General features: G+C 35.1%; 1 protein-coding gene across 1 annotated transcript in view; it reads right to left on the reverse strand.

Moving 5' to 3' along the window:
- Positions 1-26,388, reverse strand: part of LOC150100162 (putative acyl-CoA dehydrogenase 6) — a 90,096-nt gene that overhangs the window by 21,687 nt on the left and 42,021 nt on the right. The window contains exons 5-7 of the mRNA XM_090402280.1: positions 20,178-20,345; positions 11,119-11,289; positions 1,761-1,922 (exon numbers count right to left, since the gene is read on the reverse strand). Of these exons, the coding sequence (XP_090258406.1) occupies positions 1,761-1,922; positions 11,119-11,289; positions 20,178-20,345 (501 nt within the window). The remainder of the gene's footprint in view (positions 1-1,760; positions 1,923-11,118; positions 11,290-20,177; positions 20,346-26,388) is intronic.

Below are 26,388 nucleotides of genomic sequence, written 5' to 3' on the forward strand. Positions count from 1 at the left end.
TTATTGCTGCAATAGAAACACATGTTCTATGGCTACCCTGCCTGGGCCGAAACAGGCCAACCCATAATAAAATTTTAAGACAAAGTGTCCAATGTTTGAGGGGGTAAGATTGCATGTCTCAATCACTTTTACGATTATGATTTGTGGAATTTTTTACTCGAACTGGGCACTCTCCTCTTGGGTGGGGAGTGCCCAGTTTGCCTACCTCTGCAGACGTCCATGAGAGTATGGTTGCATTTTTATCAATGTATGAAGGTTTTGAGAGTGCATAGCTCATCAGCTCTCATCTCAATTGGTCCAATGCAATTAATTGCAGGATAACTTTGAATACTTCTGCACAGAGTGGGAGAACAATCTGTTTTAGAAAACAACAATGAAGGAGAATACTATATTCATATCAATTTGAACATACGCATAGGCATCCACAGAAAATTTTCTAGACACAGAGGCATGTTTCTATAAAACAGGTTGGCCTGTTTCTATGAAAGGAAAGAATAAGTGGGAGAAAAAATACTTTCATTAATGGCAAACGAATTATGAATAATTAACATTTGTGATATGCGTTTCCTATAAGATGCTGGGCAGAGTGAATAGCACAATCCTATAAAGTCTAGACATGAATAAGTGAATTTATAATGGCATAATTTAAAAAAAAAAAACTTACGAGGAGACGGAGAGTATGGCAGGAATAAATATGGTTTAATGGAGCAGCAAATCATCTCGTAAAATTTGTTGCACATGTTATGTGTATTTCTCTGGTTTGTGTATATATCGCTCTGATTTCTAAGAATGTTCTTTTGTTTACTGAGACTCAGTATATACATAACATCTGATCATTATCGAAATTATCCACATTTTTGGGAATCCTACATTCATTAGTTTTTTTTTTTTTTGGTATCAGTGGTTCTTCTGTCTTATCAATCTTGCATATGTTGGTTTTGTTGTAGATCAACATCTCACAATACAGAGAAGTATTCATTTTTATTCAGGAATAGATAATTTTTTACTGTCTGTTGTTTCCGAAGACTAGAATATAAATATCTCATTACCATTAAAAAAAACTTTGCATCCTCAATAGATGCTATACTACACAAGAGAGAAACAATTAGCTTTTTTCTCCTAAGATCCACTTTCAATTTTTCAGTTCCAGAAACATGTATAACAGCTGTTTATGATACAGCCATTGGATACAGAAAGTACTCAACTCATGACAAGTGACAACATTCAACTGGATTGGTTAACACAATAACTAGTTACAACCTCTAGGTGCAATTGTCTCTGAGCTCACCCAACCTCACCTTCTGAGCAATTTAAAAATATCAGAATGCTAAGAATTTGACCCACCACGCCCTCTTTACATCTTTTCAAAGGTGTATGTATTTTGAAAGCAATCCGTGCTATTAAAGCAAATGTGACACAATGTTCACACATCAAAAAGTGTCCTCTTCATAAAGCACTAATGCTTCATGAAGAGGACACTTTTTGATGTGAGAACATTGTGCTCGTGAAGAGGACAATGAAGCATTAGTATGTTGTGTATTTAGGATATTATGTAATTAGTATATTTAGGAATCATGTGAAGTCTGCAAACAATTAGGAGTCTTCAAGGAATAAATGCAAAAATATAATATTGGTGATACTGATATTTCGTGGATGAGCACTGCATGCCTAGCACACCCGGAATATTCGCCTCTGATATAGATATCAATTTTAATTACATATATAATTCACTAGCTATATGACCTGTAATAAAAACTTACCAACTGCTCTATATACAAGAGCCTTGAGTGCCTCAACTTCAGTAACCATTTCTGCTAATTTAAAATGAATTGCTTGATTGTGTATAATAGGTTTCCCAAACGCTTTTCTCTGCATACAATATTCTGTTGTTTCTGATAAGATATTTAATAACTGCCTTACGACTAGACAAAAAAATAAAGGAATATGAGTATAATGGATTGATAAGCATTTATTATGATAATTACCACCAAGTTAAAGTAATAACTTTAAATTTAAAAAATAAACCAAGATAATTACCAATATTTCAATACTGAGGTCATCATCTTGAGTGAGTGTGTGTGTTGTAAAGAAACAAGCTATATTACAAATACATAGTATACAAAATCAATAATTTAGTCACCTGTTAACACTGTTAGTTTGACCTCTGGTGAAAAAAAAAAAATCAAAGCTAGAATCCCTATGTGGCTAGACATCAATATCAGTTAATTAAATCAAAAACAAAAAAAAAAAACAGCATTAGTGGTGGCCAAATCAATATCTGAAATAAAAGCATAAATTACTGAAATTATCAATACCTGAAAGTATTGCCTGAGTTGGAGACTGCTGGAGAACTGAAGCAAAAGTTATGAGGATTGAATGTAGAAAGTTTTCCCACTTGGTTATAATTTAAATTAAACTTGCCAAAACATTATATTTTTGTTTAATCCTTTAACCACCACTACTCAGACCAGTTTCAAATTTTATTCAGGTTTCATGTAACGCATAGCAATCAATTCGGTGGACTAGGAGAGGGGGGGGGGGGATCTTGGATAAATTAAATAAATTCTTTAATTTTGCAGGGGATTTAAAAGTGGCAATAAGGTTGTATTTTTTGTAGTTTTCTGCTTATTTTCTCTGATCCCCTCTGATGTATGGAATGGCTACAGTTTTTGCTATATATTATTTTTAGGTATATTGTATTACTGATAACTTGTAATTTATGCTTAAGGGCTTGCTTACTGGAGCAAATTGTTATTATTGTTTTTGAGGGTGTTAATGACTCCAAGTTTTGTGTTGGGTCGCAGTAAGAATTTACATGTAAACATTGGCCACTATGTGTAGGCTTAAGGAAGACAGTAAAGGGAAGACATGCAACAAGTGCATCCTGAAATGAAAGAATGTTCTGATTTTCAATTTTAAATTGAAATTTTCAATGATTTTTTGTTTGTTCAGGTGGCTGAGGAAGGTGTTTGGCAGCCATGGGGCTAAATAGTGAAAATATAGAAAAGAATACCCTAGTCAGAATACAATCTGAATAAAGGCAGGGAGTTAAGTATAGGGTTAACCTACTTACCCTGTAAAACACCCACTGTTTTGAAAGTGAATAGAATTAAATCATATGACCGAAATGAAAATGATGGATGAAGGCAGTTCAAATAGAATATGCAATGACACAAGAGATCAGAGAAAGGAGTAATATAATAGATACCAAATAAGTAACAATATAGTATAATATTTAAATAACAGCTTTATGCATATAAGAGAAAACTAAACAGATTTTATTACTCCTATATATTTTGCTCACTATATCATGAGCTTCATTCAGGGAGAAGGCAGAAGAAATGTGTCTCATCATAGATGTACAAGGTGGAGGAAACCCAGAGTTCAAGAGATGCAAGTACAGTTGTATAAAAATAAATAAATAAATTACAAACAATTAATAGCAATCACTTCCCAAAACTCAGAGATAGGTTCGATTAAGGCTAAGACAAAAGATGTAGGGCTTAACACAATTCAAGAAAGAGATGATCAAATTTGAACCTACTGTAGTGTAGCATCTTGGTTCAGTTCCAGTGATCTGTCTAGTGTTGTGTTGATAGCATGAGAAGAAAGCCTGAACCTTCTGATTCCATAATTCTTATATAATCTTGATGCTCTTTATTCTTATCATAGCAGAACATCCAGTCTGTCCAAAGTAGCAAAGATGACAAGAACAAGGTATTTGATAAACACCAGGCAAGGATAGAGGTGGTAGTATATCTTTGCGGATGGTAAGAAAGAAGACAACTTCTTGGCTACTACGAAGTGGTATACAGATTATATCTGCAAATAGCCCTTGCTATTTTTTCTTTTTTTTTAATATTTATCCCACATATCATAGGTAAGAGAACTTGTAGCACATCAGTGCTGTGTGTGCGAGGTACAGATAAGGGTTGAGAAAGAAGAAATCTATTGACATTCTTCTTAAGGTTGTAGGTTGAAATTGTTGGGAAGCACATCATGGGGATGGCTGTTCCAGAGGACAGAGGTAGATGGAATAAATAAGGACGAGGAGAAGCAGGATCAATGAGTTTGCAGTTGTACTGTAAAAGGATGTTAGAAGCTGCTATTCTTGTTTTAAATAGATTAACAGCAAATGGAGAAATGACATGTGCTAATTTACTGGAGCAGTAACCATAGAAGTAGAATGAAGTGAACCTGTGAGGGACGGATCATCTATGAGGTGAGTTGCTCTCTTCTGGACAGAATCAAGAATTTTCAATCTACAACCAATGCGTTAAACACTTATCCCCATTCCATTCTTCAATGGGATAAGGATAACCTAGTAACTTTCAATGCTGCCAAAACATCTTCACTTTTCTCCCACAAAAGGGATCTCAGCTCACCTTCTGTCATCCTCAGTAATACACGCATCAGACAAGAAACTCTCTCTCCTTGGACTTACATTTACCAAGAAGAAATAGTTTCCTGTCTGATGTGTGTGTGTATTACTGAGGATGATGGAAGGTGAGCTGAGATCCCTTTTGTGGGAGAATAGGCAGGATGTTTTGGCAGCACTGAAAGTTACTAGGTTATCCTTGTCCCACTGAAGGATTGTATGGAAATAAGCGTTTAAGGCACTGGTTGTAGATGATCTTGATGTAAGAGATGTTTGCAAACTACATGGTTTGTCAAAGGAATAAGGTGAAATGAAGAACAATGTCATTGGCAATGCTATGGATAGGATTTGTAGTGAAAGAGAGGAGGTTATTTACATATAAGAGAAAGAGTTTTGAGGGCAGATGGTCCAAGATTTTTGGTCCTTTTATAAGTTTGTCCAAGGGAACACTCATCCAATCTCAATTTGTCCTATCGGACATTTCGTCCAAGAAGGCGTATTATATCTTGTTCATTCTACCTCTGTTCTTCCTTCAGGGAATCCGATGAACCTCCAAAGTGATGGATGGTACACCACCCTGAACTTTCATCAAAATCAATTTATCCCATCGATCATTTTGTCAAACCTCAATTTGTTACTATATATCACACCTATATATCACTATGTCCAACCTAGATTTTTCCAATCAGCAGTGAAAACGCAAGAGTGATTCTGAGCCACTTGTTTTAATTTGTACAAATTTCTACAAGATATGTATGTGAGCATTTAATTATAACAAATCAAATAAAGAAACAACAGGACATTTCGTCCAATTATTTTCAATTGTACAAATAGAATTGGACGAAATGGCCTACTGGACGAGAAAAGTAATGGACAAAATCGAGGGAATGGGCGAGATTTTGATTGGACGAACTGCCCTGAAACCAAGAAAGAGGGTAGATGACAGAATGGAGAAATGAGGCACTCCTACATTGATAGCAAAGCTCAAAAAGAGGGTACTATCCACCATGACAGTGAACGACCAGTTAACCTATAGTACATTTGTACCATGGATGGCTAAGGATTTTGTTTTTTCCCATTTTTATCTAATTTATATTTCGTAATTAATTTTTTATTTATTTTTTACACAGTCCAAAAACCCTGCTCTATAGAGACCAAACATGGAACTTTTTCAAGCCACTTCAGGCCTCCAATAAGTGGGGTGGTGGTCTCACAGCAAGCAATGAAATTCATCTTCCACCCAAACATCTTACATGTGTGAGACTTATTTAAATATTATACTATGTCTAACATGCATACTCTATTAAATATCTAGTAAGCAACAATATGTTATAGCACAATAGAAATCAGAACATGTTTGGAAGTGTCTCATAAGAAATTGGGACATTTAAAGAAGCAGTAATAGGATTCAAACTCCTAAACCAAACAATATTCATGCACAGAATAAATGGAAATTATTTAATATATCACTTATTTGTATTTATGCACCTACAGAAAAAATAGTGTATTAAGTGAAAGATCTTTTCAATGAAGAGCTGAAACAAATATATATAACAACCACCCAGAAATGTAAAAATAGTATTTTGTGGGATTTCAATGCAAAATAAAATGATAAATTATCTTCAGATTGATAATAGATGAAAATAACCTTAATGAAAGCAACATATTTAGGATAACAGAGGCTGCTATTAGCAAAAAATGACAATAAACAGGCTATACTTCCCACATTAAAACATGCATAACGTAGGTGCTCAATGATGGAATTACTCAAAATCAAATGAACAATTTGATGATTGGTAAAGCACATGGGTTAGATTATTATTATTATGATTCTCTGGGACCTCCAGGAATTGAAAGATCATTGAGGAAGGCTGTACCTCACCCAAACTAGTTGTGATACCTTCCCTTAAAAACTCATGAACACTAGATGCACTTACAACTTCAACTGACAAACTATTTCACTCACTTGCTGCTCTGCGAGAGAAAAATCTAGCTCTTACCACAAATAAACTTAACATCCATGGATGCCTCCATGTTCTCTTTCTACCTTCCATATAACAAAAAAAAAGCTTCATTAGAAGATATCCTATAATGCCAGCCTGGTTGGCAGAGTGGTTAGAGTATCCTCTCTCCAGCCAAAAGACTGCAGGTTCGAATCCCGCCATGTTTGTTTGTGAAAATACTAGTGGTGGTGATGATGGTCGGCGGTAGATGGCGTTAGTGTAGATGATGAAGGTAGTTGCAGCTGGTGGAAATGGAGAGTTGTAGAGGTGGCCTCCCTTGATGAGTCTTTGGACTCCCTGGAGGTGTTATGTAATAATAATACCCATTCAGAAGTTTATAGACCTCTATTATATCACCTTCCTTTCTCCTACTAACCAGGGTCTGTAGTCCACATAGCAGCCTCATCTCTGTCCTTAAGCTAAATTCCATAATCTGGATATAATCTTTGTTACTCTTCTTTGCACACTTTCCACAGCTTCATTATCACCTTGGAACCAGGAGACCAAATCTGCACACAACAGTCCAGGTGCAGTCTTATCAAGGCCTTGTAAAGAGATGTAATGGGAGTCAGAAGCAGCATAAGGAGATTGTAATACTTTTCATGATATATTAAATATTGAAAAATAATGTCAAATGAAAGAGAGAAATGGAAGAAAGCAACCAAAGCTAGATATTAGGATGAGAGAGCACACTATCTGAAACTAATGAAATAAACTATCAGAGAAAATTAACAGCCATAAGGTAGAGATGAATCAATACTACAAAAAGTATCAGGAAATTAAAACATACTCCTGTCAGCATCAAAAAACAATGGAAAAATAACAAGAGGAGACTGACAGATGAAGAATATCAGATGGCTGTGGAGAAATGGAACATAGTGAAGATGAAAATGATGCAAAGGAAAACCAGAACCTGTGCCACAAACAAAAGAAAACAAGTCATGGGAATTTGTAGAGCAAAACACTAAGAAAGGGGTGTTCAAATATTTTATTGTGCAGCTAATTTTTTTGTAATGGTACTTCATCTATATTTTTTTTAGGATTGGATACAGGTATTATGGTTCAAATTTCAAAATACACATACAAAGGCAGTCTAAGTCAGCAGGTTCAACTCTAAAATTGAGTTCTCAAACATGTCGAAAGGTTTATGTGTTTGTCATACATGTTGATTGAATTTTAATGGTATAGATGCAAACATAGAAAATAACTATTTATTGACTTAATTGCTAATATTTTGCTGGTATTCTATCCAGCATCTTCAGAGCACACAAACAAAGTTTGTTACAGTAATGAGACAACCACAATCCGGTATAATAATGGGACTAGTATGAGCAATTGCATGCAACACAAAGATTAAAGTCCTAATTAGGTGCCATCTAAGTTGGGAAAAAAAAAAAAAAAAAAAACGAGAGAGAAAGCAGGTATTAATTTGGTCTTAGAATGACTGTTTCCCAAATCTTTGGTAGATTTATACAGCCATACTTGTTGAGGTTTGGGGTATGTTTCAAGGCTTCTGTTGATTCCAGGAATTCCACAGAAGCTTTTAACAAGTCAGAGAAGTTGTTCCTGGAATCAACAGCAGCCTTGAAACATACTCCAAACCTCAAGAAGTATGGCTGTATAAATCTACCAAAGATTTGGGAGACAATCATTCTAAGACCAAATTAATACCTGCTTTCTCTCTCATTTTTTTTTTTTTTCCAACTTAGATGGCACCTAATTAGGACTTTAGTCTTTGTGTTGCATGCTACAATTGCTCATACAAGTCCCATTATTATACCGGTTTGTGGTTATCTCGCTACTGTAACAAACTTTGTTTGTGTGCTCTGAAGATGCTGGATAGAATACCAACGAAATATTAGCAATTAAGTCGATAAATAGTTATTTTCTTATCAATCTGTGTTCGCATCTATAGTATTAAAATTCAATCCACATCTAAAATTGAGTTGTTTTGCACTGGATTGTAGTTTGTAAATATGCTGTGAAAACTGTTTTATGTATCTGTCAAAAAATGTGAAAGGTCTGTGAACTAAGGACAAATGAAAGAATGAGAATATTAGAAGTGCAAGAGGTGTAAAGACTAGAGCATTCAAACAATTAGAACAGCATTACCAAAAATAACCAAAAAAACTGATGAAAGTGCTAGTAATGAAAAATAGAATGGAAAAACTCAGGCAAGAGCCAATGCAAATGAAGCACATGGAGGATGAAATCAAACATCTGAAGAAGCAAATGAAATCAGTAAGATGAAGGAAGTGCTAAAGGATGATCATGTATGGATTCAATCATTAGAGCTGTGGTAAGCATCATAGTGCACAAACATATTTACCAGGTGGCAAAGTGAGGTAGGTTTTGAATGGAACAAATGAACATACAGAGAAAGTGGTAGTTGCAGAAGGAATGATTTAAAAGGTAAAAGAAAGAATGCAGAAAGAGATTTGAGGAATTTGTTACAAAACATGAAGAAAAAATAGCATTGTTAGGAAAATGGTTGGCACGTTGCCCAGGGATGATAATAATGAGTTGAGAAGGAGAGCAGAAATAGGATGTTGAGATGGCTGAATAATGTGGGGCAAACGGTGTGAAATGAGTATATGGAGTGAATATGAAGAGGTCTGGTGTTGAACATTTGTAGAAACTGCTATTTACTGAGAGTGCAGAGAGTCAAGATAAGGTGAGCGTGGAAGGATCAGAGAGAGATTAAGAAGGGGATTGTAGGACAGGTGGAAGATGGACATACAAAGGAAGAAAACAATTATGTCAGTGCAGAGTGATGGAATGCATGAGAGTGAGAAAGATGTTAAAAAGTCAGAGTAAAAACTAGGAATGCGAGTGATCAGAGCAGGGAGGACAAATATAGTAACGAGAGAGAGAAAGATGGTGGTGGTGGATTGCTTCAAAGAGAGTGGGATTGTTATACTAATACAGGAATATCAGAAATAAAGGAGATTTTATTATTATGTAAAATAATAGGTTGTAAATCTATCCATAAAAGGTTGTAAACCTATAATATATTGGCACCTTGGATAGGCTAAAGATTTTTTTCTATTTTTTATTGATTAATTTTCCTTTTGCATTTTTATTTATTTTTTATACAGTGATAACCTGCTCTAGGGATCAAACAAGGAACTTTTCTTTTTCAGTCACTTTAGGCACCTAATAAACAAGGGAGTGGTCTCAACACCAGACAATGAAATTCATCTCAAGGAATTGTGTCTGAAATAGAAAAATAAGGGAGATTTTAATTATAAGAATGTGGATTGGAAGGAAAAAATAGCACATAGAAACAAGGAGATTTAATCAGTTTATTTTCCAAGGGATAACTACTTTAAGCAATGTGTGATGGAACAACACAATGTCTAAGCATTGGACTTGGTAATATCTTTACAAGATGTAATTATGAATGAGGTATTAACACTGCCACTGGTTGGTGACAATAGTCAAGAGATACCGATTTAGGAGATAGACAGGCAGGAGTGGACTGCTGTCAAGAGGGATGTGTGTGAAATTATAAAGAAAGTGATTATGGGAAGGTCTGTAGTTACCTAGCATCGGTACCATGGGATGATAAGTCGATGGGAAAAAAAGATTGGAAATTGATGACACATCTGACACAAGCAATGTATGGCAGTATACCAAAAGTTAGACAAATAAATAGGGTGGGAATGAAAGTAAAATATCAGGCAAGCAGTATCAGAAAATAAAATGTTATGATGTTGTTTTAAATAACTGTTTCACAAATGCATTTTAAAATATCCTTAAACACTGGTGTTATGGAGGAGATATAAGATGCTCAGTAGCGATTAGATGCATGAGCAGAACGAAAAAGGCACTAAAATATGACAAGCATGGTAGAAAGGGGGGGGGGGGAGTATGAGAAGAAAAAGGTCAAAGAAAATTCAAATGAGTAGGTAACTGTTAGGTTCAAAGAATAATGTAGGAGAGAAAGGTACTGAGTCCAAGAAAAGAAGGGTGACCAATGGGGCCCAAGTGCAGAGTTCTGTATTTGGGTCACTGTTCTGATATTGGAGATGATCCAGATGTAATATTCAGTTTATTTATTTGCTAATAAATAAATAGCTAAACACACAAATTTGGAGAGGATACTGCGGATATAGATCTCTGCATACTTTTTTGATCAAATCAGTTCTATGGGCAAATAATAATGGGCATCAATTCGATTTTGTCAAGTGTAGGCAATTCATATGTCACAAAAATCATTCCTCAACTGACCATAGAATAATGGAATGATCAAAAACTGCAAAATACAAAAAATAAGCACATTTCAGGTTTATTTTGCAAACAATTTTTTAAAGGATTACAAAAAAATACCTATATGATGCCTGAAGCAATACTACAACAAAACAATGCTGTTGAATAACAAATTAACAATGATAGGAATTTTCCATTAGATGAGAAATTCCTGTTGTCTCTTGTGGCTAGAATTTCCAGTAGACAACAGGAGAATATGGTGCTAACCGAGAAATATACTTCAAGTTGAAAGCATATTTTTCAGTTAGCACCATCTGCTAAAATACATACATAACATAAACATCTATGTAAACTATATATGCAAAATAAAAATTCAAGGATTATCCAACATTTGTGATCAGCTTAAAAATGAATAAATGTGACAGTTAATAAAGAGTTAATAAACTGAACAAGTAAGAATATGTTTTAAGCATGACGTCTTAAAAAATTCAATATGTATTAAAAAAAATAGTGGATCACACACACCAAGAACACATCCACCTAATCTTTCATCTTGAAATTGAATCATCTGATAGGTAAATCCTTTTCCTTCTTCTCCTATAATATTCTTTGCTGGTACACGCACATCTTCAAAGAATATCTGAGCTGTATCTGAAGAATGCATGCCCAATTTGTTAATCTTGACTCTTTGCACACCTATTGAAAAGTGGAAAGGAAATTAAACTACAACTAAACAACAACTGTTAAAATCATAAAAGTATTCAAATGCACTTTTATGATTTTAGCCACTTTTAACAAACAATAAAGATCCAGTGAAACCTCAGTAATTCATTAACTTGTGGTGCATAAAGTGATGAATTCACTGAGGTAAACATAAAATTGTGGCATTCATCTCTAAACACATCATGGATCTCTTTCAGCCAATATACTTTTATGATTAAACAAACACACAACAACCATAATAGGTTTTAATAAGTAAATGATGCCAAACCTTCAGACTTGAATATTCCATCATCAGAATTGAAAGCTCTTACCTCCTTAAAACGTAATAGAAACATACGGCACTAGAACCAGCAAGGGAAATACCACTGCTGCTCTAGATGCCAATTCATACAGCCAAAAAATGAATTTAGTACTCCGAGATCGAAATACATATGTCAAACTTGATTATGATCCTACAAAAAGACAGAAAGCTCAAGAAACTCAACAAGTTACTTGATGAAACCACTTCCTTAGACGAAGAAACAATAAAAAATTCAGGACATACTATGCTAGGCCTCCTAGAACATATGGTTTACCTAAACTTCACAAGAACAACGTTCCACTCAGATCCATCATGGATTCTATTAGCAGCCCGACTTACAAATTATCAAGCCTCTCATAGGCTACTAAGCCTCATCAATTAAAAATTCCACAGAGTTTCACACAAAAATAAAAAACCGTTGGAAACTGACATGCTAATTAGCTTGGACATTCCGTCTCTCTTCACTAATATTCCCCATAAGGAAACAATACACTTGTTAACCCCAAAATTTCCATCCGATATTGTTGAATTATTCAAATTTGTTATTACATTTGGATACTTCACTTGGAAAGAGAAAATTTACAGGTAAGAGGAAGGAACAGTAATGGGGTCTCCCTTATCACCAAACTTAGCCAACCTGTTTCTAGAATACCTTGAAGAAAAAATTTTCATGTTTCAACCTAAATCAAAAATTTGGGGCTATGATATGTGGATGACGTCTGGGGTCATTCTGAACAAGAACTACACTTGTTTCTAGATGAAATAAACCTTCTTCATCCTCGCATCAAATTCACACTAGAAAAAGAATCTCCACAGAGTATCTCCTTTCTGGATTTACACATCCAAAGAAAAGAAGATTGTTCCATCTCCACTTTTGTCTATCGCAAGCCGACATTTTCAGGTCACTACATTCACAATTCTTCTGCTCATCATTCATCTAAAAAATTTGGCATCATTAAATCATTAGTAGCCAGAGCACACAGATTCTGCTCCTCCGAAGAAACTCTAAATAATCAAAAATACAGCCATATACTACATGGATACACTCGTAAAACAACTCAAAAAATCATCAGTCACTTCCCCACACATCAACCTAGACAAGAACAAGCCCATAGGATTGCCATACCTTATGTCAAAGGCATCTTCGAACATCTTTCAAAAATTATGAAGAAATACAAACTTGCTACTACCTACCAACCAATCAACCAAATCTATAACTTGTTACCTTTTCCTAAAGACAAATTCTTACCTATGATGCTACTGGCATGTATGAGGTTCCATGCTCCTATAAATTGTCTTACTATGGACAGACAGGTAGATCTGTTAATAAACGCATTTCGGAACATCAAGATCATATCTATCTTATCAAACCATAGAAATCTGGCATCGCACAACATGAAGTTGAAAACCCAAACCATAGGATCCATTGGAAAAAGACCAAACTTCTACATAGATCTTTATAATGCTTATATGACGAAAGTGCATGAACGCTTATATGAAGAAAGTGCTGAAACCCTATGTCACAGACCCAACTTCAACTGTAATGCCATTCTTACTATCCCTAAAGTCAGTCATCATATGACATTATAAATTGTGTAAAATAATTTTTATATATGTGATCTCATTTTAATGTAATTTTTTTTTTCCAAAATATATTTTAATTTAATTCTATAACATGCCATTGTAATCATGCACCCTAACTGTATGTTATTCCTAGTATTGTTTGAATTAACTGTACTGATGATGTCTTATGATACTTAGGATGAATTATTTACTTATTAAAACTTATTACTGTGGTTACGTGTGTTTGTTTAGTCATGAATACTCCACAGGTTTCACTGTACAATAAATATACTTTTATAATTATACTAGGTCAGAATTATGAAGAAAGTTAATTCCATATTTATTGTATTATCTTTTTTTTTTTTTAATATTAAATTTTTAAATTCCAAAACAGAGATCATTGCATTTTTGTTGAGCTGAAGTTCAGCATTACCTAAAAAAAAAAATTTCATTTTCTAAGCAGAGCTCTATGTGAGACATGGACATACACAAAATCCATAATCAAGAAATCTTTTGAGATGTGGTGCTATAAGAAACTATCATCATGACCATCAATTTCCTGATATGTACCCCCAAGGGATGTTTAGGTTACAATGACAGCACTACATGATTAAGTTTACATTATTATTAATCTTCTATCCACAATTTTCCTCCAAATTAGTCTATTACTTGTAAGCACTCCAATATTGTCATATCTAACATTTCATTCTTCTAAGGCAGTTCTGAGTGAATCAATCACCTAGACCTTGGTCTTCCTCTGGGTCTCTTACCTGCCATCTTGGCCTCAAACACCTGTTTTGCTAACCTTTCCTCACCCTTTCTATTTAAGTGGTCATACCACTTTACATTGGCTCTACTTACACATTCTTGAATACCAATAGTGTCAAGTTCCCTTCTAATATCTTCATTTTTAATACGATTCTGCCCTTTGATGTCATCGGTTCACTCCCATAATTTTTCTCAGAAGCCAAATCAAAAACCATATCTGTAGTCTCTAGTCTTTGATCAAGTACTTTATTTCTAACGCAACTCTTGATGCATAATTTAAAACTGATTTGAACACCATCTTGTATACTGCTAATTTGGTGTTTTGACTAATTTCTCTTTTATTCCATATAAATTTATTTCAGCTGACTATCCACTATACCAGCTTAGCTTCTATTGACCCAATCTTGTATTTTATTCCTAACCAATCTCTCCAACATGAAGAACCTGGTTAAGAATTTCTGTCCTAAAACCATGCTTGTGGAATAGTACTATTTTGTCTTCTTTCCATTCCTTAGAAACCTTACCCATTGTAAGCCTTCGATTAAATAAACAGGTCAAGGGCATAGCTAACTATTGTGCACATTCCTTAAAAATACATGGTGATATGCCAACCACTTCCACAGCCTTATTAACATCTAACCCAATCAACACCTGATACACCTCTGATTCTTTCACTTCCAATTCTCATAATACTTGCCTCCCTTCTACTTATTGCATGGCATTACAGTATTTACACCAGTATGCTATACACCGATAAAGTGCTCATTCAATAATTCCACTATATCCTTTGCAACGGTCACTCTGATGCCATGACTATCCATGAGTGTTAACCTGTCATAATTCTTCTTCTTGCTTGACAGGGAGAATTCCATTGAATTAACCTTGGTCTGACCAGCCAATCTCCTTTTATACTGCACCTTTTCTTTCTTTACCATGTTCCTCACCTTCCAAGCCTGCACTTTACTCTTTGTGGATCTGATTGCCAACACTATCTTGTACCTCCTACATAACATTTTATTTTCCAACACAGCTTGCTTGATTTCACTGTTAATCTATCTATTTCACTCTTACTCTATTTGCTCACTTGTGTCAGATACTGCCTTATGAATTTCCATGCACTGTCAATATTTTTTCTACACAGATCATCTATATTGATGCTAGTTAACTACAGGACTTCCAATAATCACTCACCTTGTTTAGATTATATTTGGTCATTCAAACATATAATTAAATTGTAATATATATTGATCCTTAATTGACCATGATTTATAAACATTTAATACCAACAAGTTATGCTGACAGGACTTCTTCAAGGTTTATAACGGTAAGAGGGAAAAAACTCAAAGTGGCTAGTACAGAGAAAATGGAGTAACACTATCGTATAAATTAAACATTAAAACAGAACACGTAACATTACACACAAGGAGCATGTTGTGCTAGTCACTGTTATGAGAGCACGTTCTGTAGTTTTGAGCGAAATTAAATTCTGGCAGACTGAGTGATCTTATTAAGGTTTCCATATGTCAGCTATTATCATTCCCTGGTTTCTGTTAAGATTTTCTCCAGAACGGAGGACTACAATGGCTTCTTTGAAGTTTCTGCAACAGAAATCTTCTTCTAGGTAAGGCATGGAGCTGCTATCCCAATCAGTGGTATGGTTAGTAATTGCAAAATGATAGGCTAGACCTCAGTTGTCTGTTATGTTGTTATTAACATCTCCTATATGTTCTTTTTTTATGGATTTTGAGGCTTCTCGATGTCTGTCCTATATAGTTTAGACAGATTTTCCATTAATCTCTTTGGCACTCTTAAAATGTGACAGACAGTCTTGACCGGTTTGAATACAACTCTGATGTTGAATCATCATCAAATTCCTGCCATGTAACCTCAAGGGTGTACAGGATATGATAGTACTACATGAAAATAATTACATCATTACTAACTTCCTATCTACAATTTTCCTCCAAATCAGTCTGTTACTTGTCAAGACTCCAACATTATCAGATCTTATATTTCTATCGTCTAAGGCACTTTCTACCGTATCAATCCACTTATGTCTTGGTCTTCCTCTGGGTTGTTTTGCTGGCAACCTGGCAGAGAACACTTGTTTTGCTAATCTTTCTTCGCCAATTCTGTTTAAGTGACCATACCACCTGAGATTAGCTCTGCTAACACTGTATGCTGACAATGTCAAGTTCTTTCCTAATATTCTCGTTTTTAATATGATACTGCCATTGATGCCATCTGTACATGCTTATAATCTTTCTCAGGACTGTCATATCTGCGGTCTCTAGTCTTTGGTCAAGTGTTTTACTTCTGACCCAGCTCTCAGATCCATAAGTTAAAGCTGGTTTGAACACCGTCTTGTATACAGCTAATTTAGTGTTCCGACTAATTTCTCTCTTATTCCATATGAATTTATTCAAATGACTTCCCATCATACCAGCTTTGTTTATTCTGTTGGCTATTTCCATATTTAATTTACCATCTTCAGTAAAAATCGTACCTAAGTAGCTGAAATGTTTTACTTGTTCCACAGGTTCTCCATTCACAACACAGTTGACATTTTCAACGATTCTGCCTATTTTCATTGTCTTTGTCTTTTTATTGCTGACCTTCGTACCATATCTATTACAACAGTTATTCATTTTAGTCAGAGAATCTTGCAAACTTGTAGCAGATTTATTTAGAAGTATAACATCATACGCATAAAGCAAACAGCTGACATTAACATACTCCAATTTTGATATCATGTTTAATACCACTTTCCTTTATAATGTGATCCATATAGATAATGAATAACAGAGGGGATAATGTGCATCCTTGTCTCACACCAGATTTAACATTAAACCATCTTCCTGTACTTCCTTCAATTCTAACTGCTGACTTACAACTCAAATAAAGACTAAGTATTGCTTGATATAATGCCCCATTGACACCATATAACTGTAGCATACTGAATAGCTTCTCTCTTGGCACCCTGTCATATGCCTTTTTCAAATCGACAAAACTTAAATACAGATCTTTGTTATATTCCTCCCATGATCTCCCCACTATTTGTCGTAAAGTGAAGATCTGATCCTGACAGCCTCTATTTGACCTGAATCCAGCTTGTTCTTCACCAAGCTTTTCTTTCAAAATTGGGAATTCGTCCCTCTGTCCAGGCATTCTGAACTATGCAGCGCAGCCACTGTAAGACTTTTATACCACCATTCTTCAGCATTTCTGGTCGAATATCATCTACTCCTGCTGCCTTTCCACATTTCAAGCCTTTGATGGCTTTTTCTACTTCAAGTATGGATATGTATTCCTGACTGCATGCCTGGTCACTGTTTTTTTATCACTGTGCTGTCATCACTGCTTGTTTCATTTAGCAAATTTTCAAAGTAATTACTCCATACTTCAAGGATATCTTTTTCTCCCATTTTCATGTCACCTTTATCATCTCTAACTCCTTTTACAGCACTCTTTCCTCCATTCCTAAGCTTCTTCAACAACCTCCAGAATATTTTGCCACCTTCTTGATATTTATTTTCTATGTTCTTGCCAAAATCCTCCCATGACTTTTGTTTAGCTGGTTTCACACATTGTTTAGCTTTCTTACATTTGTCTCTGTATTCTCTAAGAGCACAAGCTGACTTATTTGCCAGGAACTTTTGATATGCTTTCTTCTTTTTCTTTACTGCCACTTTAACTTCCTGTGTCCACCATGGAGTTCTGAATTTTCTATCCTTGCAGTCAACCTCACCACATGCCTCTCTGGCTGAATCAGAGTTTTCTTCAAGACTTGCCACTGAATCTCCAAGGTTTGGTTTCTGTTCTCAAACTGTTTCATTTTTCCTTCAATAATCTTTGTGTATTTTAGTCTACAGTTCACATCTGAGAGCTGCTCAACTTTTATTCGCTTTAAAACTTTCTTACATGTCATTCTTTTCAATGTGAAATTCAATTTTATCCTGCTCAAGACTAAATAGTGATCACTTCCAATTTCAAATCCTGTGTACACTCTGGTGTCCTGCACCAGGGAGAAAACATCACTATCAACAATAACATAGTCAATGAGACTTTTCTTATTCCTTGCCTCTTCTCTCCATGTGAATTTGTGCACATTTTTATGTTGGAACATGGTTAGTAATAACCAGTCCATACCTGTTGGATTCCTGGGCAGAAATCCAACAGGTATTTGCCATTATTATTAGCTATGCTTTTTTCTCCAAATTTTCCCAAAATATTTTTGTATGTCTCACAATCATTTCCTACTCTGCTATTTAGATCCCCAACAAGGACCAACAAGAATCATTGAAAATGTCAACTGTGCTGTGAAGAATCATTGAAAATGTCAACTGACAAGGACCAACTTTTCCTTTTTCATTGTGTCAGTAGCTTTCTCTAGAGCTTCAAAAAACTCCTCCACTTCTACCTTAGTAGAGCCTTCTGTGGGACCACAGGCACAAATAAGTCTCATTGTCCAGTTCCCCATTCTGATATTTGCCCAAATCACTCTACTTGACACTGCCTGCCATTCAAGAAGATTAGCCTCGTATTTTGTGTTGAATACTATGGCTACTCCTTCTTTTCCTTGATTGTCATTGCCTGAATATAGCATTTTCAATTTATTGCTCAGAAAGATCTCACCAGTTTTTGTCTTTTTTTGTTTCAGTCACCCCTATTATGTCGATCTGGTACTTATCTAATTCCTCTGCTAGCTCCATTTCTTTGCCATTCAGGCTTCTTATGTTGATAGTACTGATCTTTAACTCTGGTGATATTGAGTTGGGGTGTGTTTTCAGATTTGTTCCAGTAGCTGACTTTTCGCTGTTTGCCCTGGGACCCTGGCGAAAACAACGGGGGGGGGGGGGGGGCCTTGTTTAACCGGGCGACGTCCCAGCCGGCATGAAATTTTGTCATGTTGTACAATCCTTTTGTATTTTGGTTTAACCAATAGGAATACAATTTGGTTGGCTAAATCCCAAATTGCCAGCCCATCCTCGTTCGTTCAGTATCCAGGTGGATACCCAACAGGGTGCACCACAAGAGGGTGAGGATTGGACATTAGGTCAGAAGCCTTGGTCAGTTCTCTGCATTCCTTTAAAGGCTATGTGGAGGTCTCCTCTCAGTTATACAGCTTTGACCCTTAAGAACCCCCACTTTAAATTTATTGCATCAAAAACACACCTGCTTCTTTGACATCACCTTTTTGCCACACAAGCACAATAACCAGTTTACAGTAAATGTCACTTAGTAAAGTCCCTTTTTAGCTTACAGAAAATGAATAACTTCATGAATATCTGCTTTGGATCACACTCGCATGGCAGCCACTATCTTGCAACTGGAATTAGCTGTGAAGCAACAGTAGTGCAATGATGGTATTTTTGAATGTTATTAATGGGTCTATCTGTCCACTATTTTTTTTTTATCTCATTCCTTTTCACTATTATTAAGAAGAAAAAAAATGTGTTACCTTACTTTTCAGAATCTCCTCATATTATGTTTGATGTGGTGGGGTATTTTACGATACCCCAAAAATATCAACTGTGTTTGATATTTTTGGCTGCCTGGCATTCTGGATTCTACCAAGGTTTTGGACAGAGTGAAAACTGAGATAATGTTTTTGGAATGGGGGCTGCTGCTGCCTGAACAATGCAGTCAGTTACATACTTCACTGCTTTATTGATAGGCATTTGATTGACTGTATCGGCATTAAATTTTGCAAGATGGAAATGTGTTCCAATCAGCCTGGTCCATCTTCCATATGGGCATCTGTGGAGGAGAAAGTAGTTCCTGTGAAGATATTGTGCAAAGAACAGGATAATGATCACTTCCATATATGTTCTTTTCGACATCCCACATGAGCAGAATGGAAGTGGAACAGATTGTAAGAAGTGATTGCCATTAATTGCTCATAATTGTTTTTTAAATGTTGATTAAGTTATTTCATTTTTAGCTACAAAAACTTTTTTTTTGAACTTTAATAGTGAATAATGCATTCTCCTTACCTCAGATGTGACTGAGACATGAACTAGTAAGCAGATGCTACATAACTCATATCTTGTGATTCATGTTTTGAATGTAGTTAACTTATTCTCTCACCCTGAAGATGTCCATTAGATGAAATATGTTGGAGTTTTTCGCTAAATTATGTATTTTCTGTGTTAGCCATGTCAGTGTTTAACAGCATTTTAATTTTGTAGCAAATAAATGCTTTAATATCTAATTATCACTCATTTACCTGGCAAATCCAAGGGAACACAAATCAATGATTTGGACTTATGAGGTGCTTCCTCACGGGTATTAGCTAAGAGACACATCCAATCAGCTTTTATACCATTTGTGATCCACATTTTACCTCCATTGATAATCAGATCATCTCCTTTCCTCATGGCTTTTGTTTTGATTCCTAAATGAACAATGTTTACCTTTATTAATTAAATGAACAATAATTTTAAATGTTTGAGTTAATATATATAAAGTTTTAAAATTTCTGGAGATGTTTTTATAATACATTAAAAATTTACATTAATTTACATTTACTCTGGTATTAAAATTGCGAATGCATGATAGAAGACAAGTTGTCTTCTATCATGTCAATTACAAAAATTACTATCAAGTCAATTACAAAATTAACTGATGTTATACAGGTATGCATTCGTCAATAATGCTTAACCATGTACCAAATTTTCATATAAAATACTGAAGTTAAGACTAACAGTGTTTACAAAAATTTTAAACCACCATTTAAAAATTTTTAAAATGTAGATAAAATTAAAAGTTGACATTTGACTTCCTTACCTTTTTTATATATATATATATATATATATATTCATATCATGTAATTTGTTTTGGCAGAGTTCAATATTTATCCAGTGCTTGTGATATGATATGTAGTAACTCACCAACTATTTCCAGCTGCTGATGATAGCAGATGAATTGTATCATACAAGATTAGCAATCAGTTGGGCAGACGGCAGTACGTTTTGAGTCAATCTGTTGCAAGATGAAGCCAATAAGACAAAATATAAAATTGGTTGCTACTAGAGGATGGGGGGGGGGGAGGTTGCCTGTGATTATGTAGAAAATGAGCGGATTGGCACGATGAGTGCAAATCGAGTAATTAATTATGGGGACTTCAACTTTGGAGACATAGATTGGAAGGAGGAAAGATTATGTGGCAAGGAGGAAATGGAGTTTATACACTTATTAAGAGATAACTACTTAAAGCAGATTGTGACAGAAGAGACTTGGAGTACAGAAGTGTTGGATCTTGTTATAGGATCAGAAGACCTGTCCATAACTAAAGTGGCTACACTGCTTCCAACTGAGCAGTATATGTGGAACTATAAGGCAATTGATTATGATACATTTAGGAGTCAGCTTGAAGCAGTGACATGCAAAGAAATGTAAGAGTATATGCAGGATAGTCAAGGGATATCTGGAGGAAGAAATATCACAATGTATATTCAAGGCCAGAAGAGTAAATTAGGTAGGAGTTACATAAGTAAGTAGTATCGTGAAGTACAAAAAAAAAAAAAAAAAAAAATTGTGAAGAAAATTGACCAGCTAACTAACGAACAGTACGAGGAGTCAAGAAAGGTGACAAGCATGGTAAGGAAGACAAAATTAGATAAAGAGAAGAAATTAGCTCAATAGGAGAAAGAAAATATGAAAGAGTTTGTTTTTTCATTAACAGTATGAGCAAAACATAATGGATGTTGATTTAATGTGGAAAAGTTTAAATTTATGCATTTTGGGATACAAGATTACAAACTGTGTACCAAATTGATGGAATTGTATTACAGGATTTTGATGATGCCAGGGTAGCTCACAGGATTACTTGGTTATTGAAGAACATACTAACAAACAGAGATAAGGGAATTATTATTTATCTTTATAAATCCTTGAAATGACCACATCTGGATTATAGTGCACAAGTCTAGTCACCTGGATTTCTTGGGGAAGAGGAAGTAGTGGAGAGAATCCTGAAGCAAGTGACCAAGATGGTGAGTAGATTGTGGAATGCTCCCTATGAGGACAGATTGAGTTTGTGGACTGCAAAAGTTGGTTGATACGTGATAAAGGGGAATATGATAGAAATATTTAAGTTACTTAAAGGATTTCATAGGATTGATGCAGGAAAATTTTTCAACATTTAGCTAGAAGGAGCAGAACAAGAGGTCATTCCTGGAAGTTGGATAAGAGTGTGGTTAGCAAGGGATGAGGACTAGAGGAATGGGATACTAAGGCAATTGATGTGAAGTCATTAGCCTCTATATACAAGTAACCCAGTCATGAAGTTACAGAGTGAACAAATTAATCCGAACAGGCCAAATTTTCATCAAGTTTTTCATTTTGGTTTGGATTTTTTCGTTCACAATAATTTTGGTTTTGATTTAATATTTTCAGTTTGGGTTTTAGTTCACTATTTTAGTCGAGTGCCAAGTGTTTTGGCTAGTCATCTTTATTGTTATTAAAATGCATTCTTGCTTTTCTCACAAAAAGCAAGGTAACTTTCTGGTCCTTATCATTAATATACAAATCACCAAAAGGAATCAGATCTCTCTCTCTCTCTCTCTCTGATTCTGTCTGGTGTATACCACTCCATTGCTTTTCAGCTGGATGGCTGAAAAATAGCATCTCAAATGGAAAAGGATGCCTAGTTTTTCAGGAGCTAGAAATCTACATATGTATGTGTTTATGCAATCAAAATCTAGAAGTAAATGTCAGTTGAAGAAGAGAAAGAGAGATCTGATTCTGTCTGGTGATTTGCATATTAATGATAAGGGCCAGAAAGTTGCCTTGCCTTTTGTGAGAAAGGCAAGAATGCATTTTTAATAATAATAAAGATGACTAGCTTGTCCTCACCCTAATGGAGAGCAGTATGGAGATCGGTATTTAAGGTACTAGTTGGAGATCTGTAAGCCTAAGATGTTTGGACACTGCAGGGTTTGTCAAATGAACAGGAGGAATCCCAAATTGTACTGTCATCAGCCAAACTGTGGATAGGATTATAAGTGAATGAGAGTGGTCATTTATATTTAAAATCTTTTGACATTAGTGATTTTAACTTTGCCAACAATCATCTTTTATCATTAACTTCAGGCAGCTAATACATGCTGAGAAATTTTATGTTTATTAGTTAGCATGAAGTGAATTATTTGTCCTATAATACTTTTTCAGTGTTTAATTTTGTAATGCATCTATTTAAAGGTTTTTGATGTTAAAACCTGAAGAAGCCACCAGTTCTATTTTAGGTGTAAAACTAGGTGTATTTTACTGAATTTAATGACTAATAAATTTCTGTTTTATGAGTAGTCATTTATAGCAAAGAGGGTAGGTTATAAAACAGAGCCTCGAAGCACATTTACTTTGACATCATAGAAGCTCATAATGTTAATCATGTTAGTTGTTTGTTAATCTCTCTCTCTCTCTCTCTCTGTAAAGAGACTGTTTTTAACACCAACTGTTAGGTAAATATGCAAGAGTTCAATCTGATTGGTGCAATGACTTAACTATTATTTTTAGAATCCAAGAAATGATTAATGAAACTCAAGACCAAATAAAAAAGATATATTTAATGAAACTAAATAAAGCCATAAATAAAATTAATTTAAGAACTAAAAAACTATCTGGATTCAAGGCCTTCTAAATTAAAACTATGCATTAGAGATCTCCTTTATCTTTATATGATAAATTCATTCTCTCTCTCTCTCTCTCTGTCATTGTGTTAATGGTTTGCTTCACATGTACTTAATCTACCAACCAGACTGAACATTTGTTTTCCACAATGAATTCCTAAAAACAATAAATGTTTGTTAAAGCCAGTTCTTTATCAGGCCTTTTCTCAAAATATAAAGTTTATCAACTTCCCTGGGACTATGCAGTATCTCCTTATTTAGCATATATTTTTCCATTCATCCTTACTGTTATACCGAGTATAAATATTCTTACCCTAGGCAATATAATTACATGCCACATAAATCACAAATTCATTACTAGAGAAAGAACAGTTTCTTTTACTACTTTATAAACACTGTATCAAAGTAAAACCTCTTTACAGTTTCAGATTTTGCTAATTACAGTGCCTGTTCCGATAAAATAATTAACATCAATGGCATCCTTGAGACAGAAGATGAAACTTTCCATTTTGAATTTTTTCAAATGTCTTAATATCTTCTATTATTTAGTATTCACTTGCTGACAGTCTCACTTTTCCAATCTAAGGCTTCACCTTGCTAAGATTCTTTTTTCGGAATCCTCTGTTAATATATTCTGTCAAGTTTTCTTAAAAACTTTCGAAAATAAACTGTGAATAGGATTATAAGTGAATGAGAGTGGTCATTTATATTTAAAATCTTTTGACATTAGTGATTTTAACTAACTAACTAAATAAATAAATAAATTGCATCCTCATACTTCCATTCTCTCTTTCTTGTTTTCTTCCATTACCCAGGTATTGAACGTTCTCTCTGTCAGCTATCAATCTAATCAGTGAGCATGCACACTTCTTCTAAACAGCAAGTGAAAAATTGATAATGGTTGACAATTGTCATTGTTAACAAAAAGAGAATGTCTTTATGATGAACGACAGATATCAACACTTAACTATTGTGAAATAGAATAAAGAACATTGAAAATTTTACAATTATTAAATATCTGTTAACGTGCTGGTAAACACATTAAATCTCACAAACTTTGCATTTTATTTTAACATAAATATCAATCACAAGTGTTGTTTATACAAGTTAAGAAATGAAAACTAAAGAAATTCTAATATACAGAAACAACTGTAAAAAGATTCATAATGAGTGGAAGGAAGGTAATTATTATGGGGGATTTCAACTATGGTAACATTGATTGGAAGGAGGAGAGGACACATGTGAGGAAGGAAATGGATTTTATTCAATTATTAAGGGATAACTATCTGAGACAGCATGTAATTGAAAATACTAGGGGTGTGAGAGTGCTTGACCTGGTAATAGCATCTCAGAATTTGACTGTAATGAATATGACCATATTGCCACTTATTGGTGAGAGCGATCATAAGGTCTTGACCTGGGAGGTGGCTAAAGGTGTGGAATTTTTGATTAAGACAGGGTATATGTGGAATTACCGTACTGGCAAGTATGACAAGCTTAGGAGATTGCTTGGATCAGTGCCATGGCATGTACAACTGCAAGGGCTGGACATCGATAGAGCATGGGAAGTGGTCAAGGAGCATTTACAGGAGGTTATGGCTGATTGTATACCTAGTGTCCGAATAGTAAAACAAGTAGGGGTTAAATGGATGAATAACACCATTAAGCTTGAGCTGCAAAAAAAAGAAACGACTGTGGAGGAAATTTAAAGAAAGCGGTGACCTGCAGGCACACGAACTGTATAAAGTGCAGGCCAGAAGGGTAACGAGTGTGGTAAAAAAAGCAAAAGCAGATTATGAAAGGAAACTAGCTATACAAGCTAAAGAGAATCCCAAACAGTTGTTCAATATGCTGCAAGCAAGAAAAAAACTGTACACGGCAAAATGATTTTAAGGAATGACGATGGTAAGGAGGTCACTGAATCAGTCGATATAGTGGAGTTACTGAGCGAGCACTTTGCAAAAGTATATCATCCAGGTGGTGACATTGAAAAAAATGAAGGAACCATTAGTTTATACAGGAATTGTGATGAATGAAGTGGAGGTGAATAGTCTATTACAGAACTTTAATGTGAATACATCTGCGGGATTGGATGGTATACCGGCACGTGTCTTGCGTGAGGCGGCTAAAGAATTATCAGTGCCCTTGACCATGTTGTTTAATCTGAGTCTCGGGTCTGGTTTAGTCCCGAAGGTGTGGAAAGAGGGGAAAATAGTTTCACTGCATAAAGGAGTATCCAAGACTACGGTTGCAAATTACTGACCGATCAGCATATCAGGAGTCGTCGTCAAGGTCTTGGAGAAAGTAGTCAAGGGAGAAATACAGAAATGGATTGATGAAAATGAGATACTGTACAGGGGACAGTATGGCTTTGTGAAGGGTAGATCATGCCTCAGTAACTTGCTCAAGTTTTATAACAAGGTGATAGCTGAACTGGATAAGGGTAATGGATTTACAGTGATACTGCTGGACCTGGCAAAGGTGTTTGACAGGATACCACATGGAATTCTAATCCGTAAACTACAACATATGGGAATGGATATAGGGTTGGTGAGATGGATAGGTGGGTGGTTGATGGAGAGATATCAAAGAGTAGTTTATTCAGGAGTAGAGTCCAAAAGACAGCCTGTGACTAGTGGTGTGCCACAGGGTTCTGTTCTTGGACCACTGCTGTTTAATCTGTTCATTAACGATATAGGGAAGGATCTAAGAGGAACAGTTCATTTGTTCGCTGATGATGCAAAGTTGGGTAGGGTGATAGTGAATGTCCTGCAAGATGTCAAAATCTTGCAGGACGACTTAGATAGA

The sequence above is a fragment of the Typopeltis vanoorti genome, chromosome 13 (genome assembly GCF_054136105.1).
Source record: "Typopeltis vanoorti isolate ZY-2024b chromosome 13, IOZ_Tvanoo_1.0, whole genome shotgun sequence".
Lineage (NCBI taxonomy): Eukaryota > Metazoa > Arthropoda > Arachnida > Uropygi > Thelyphonidae > Typopeltis > Typopeltis vanoorti.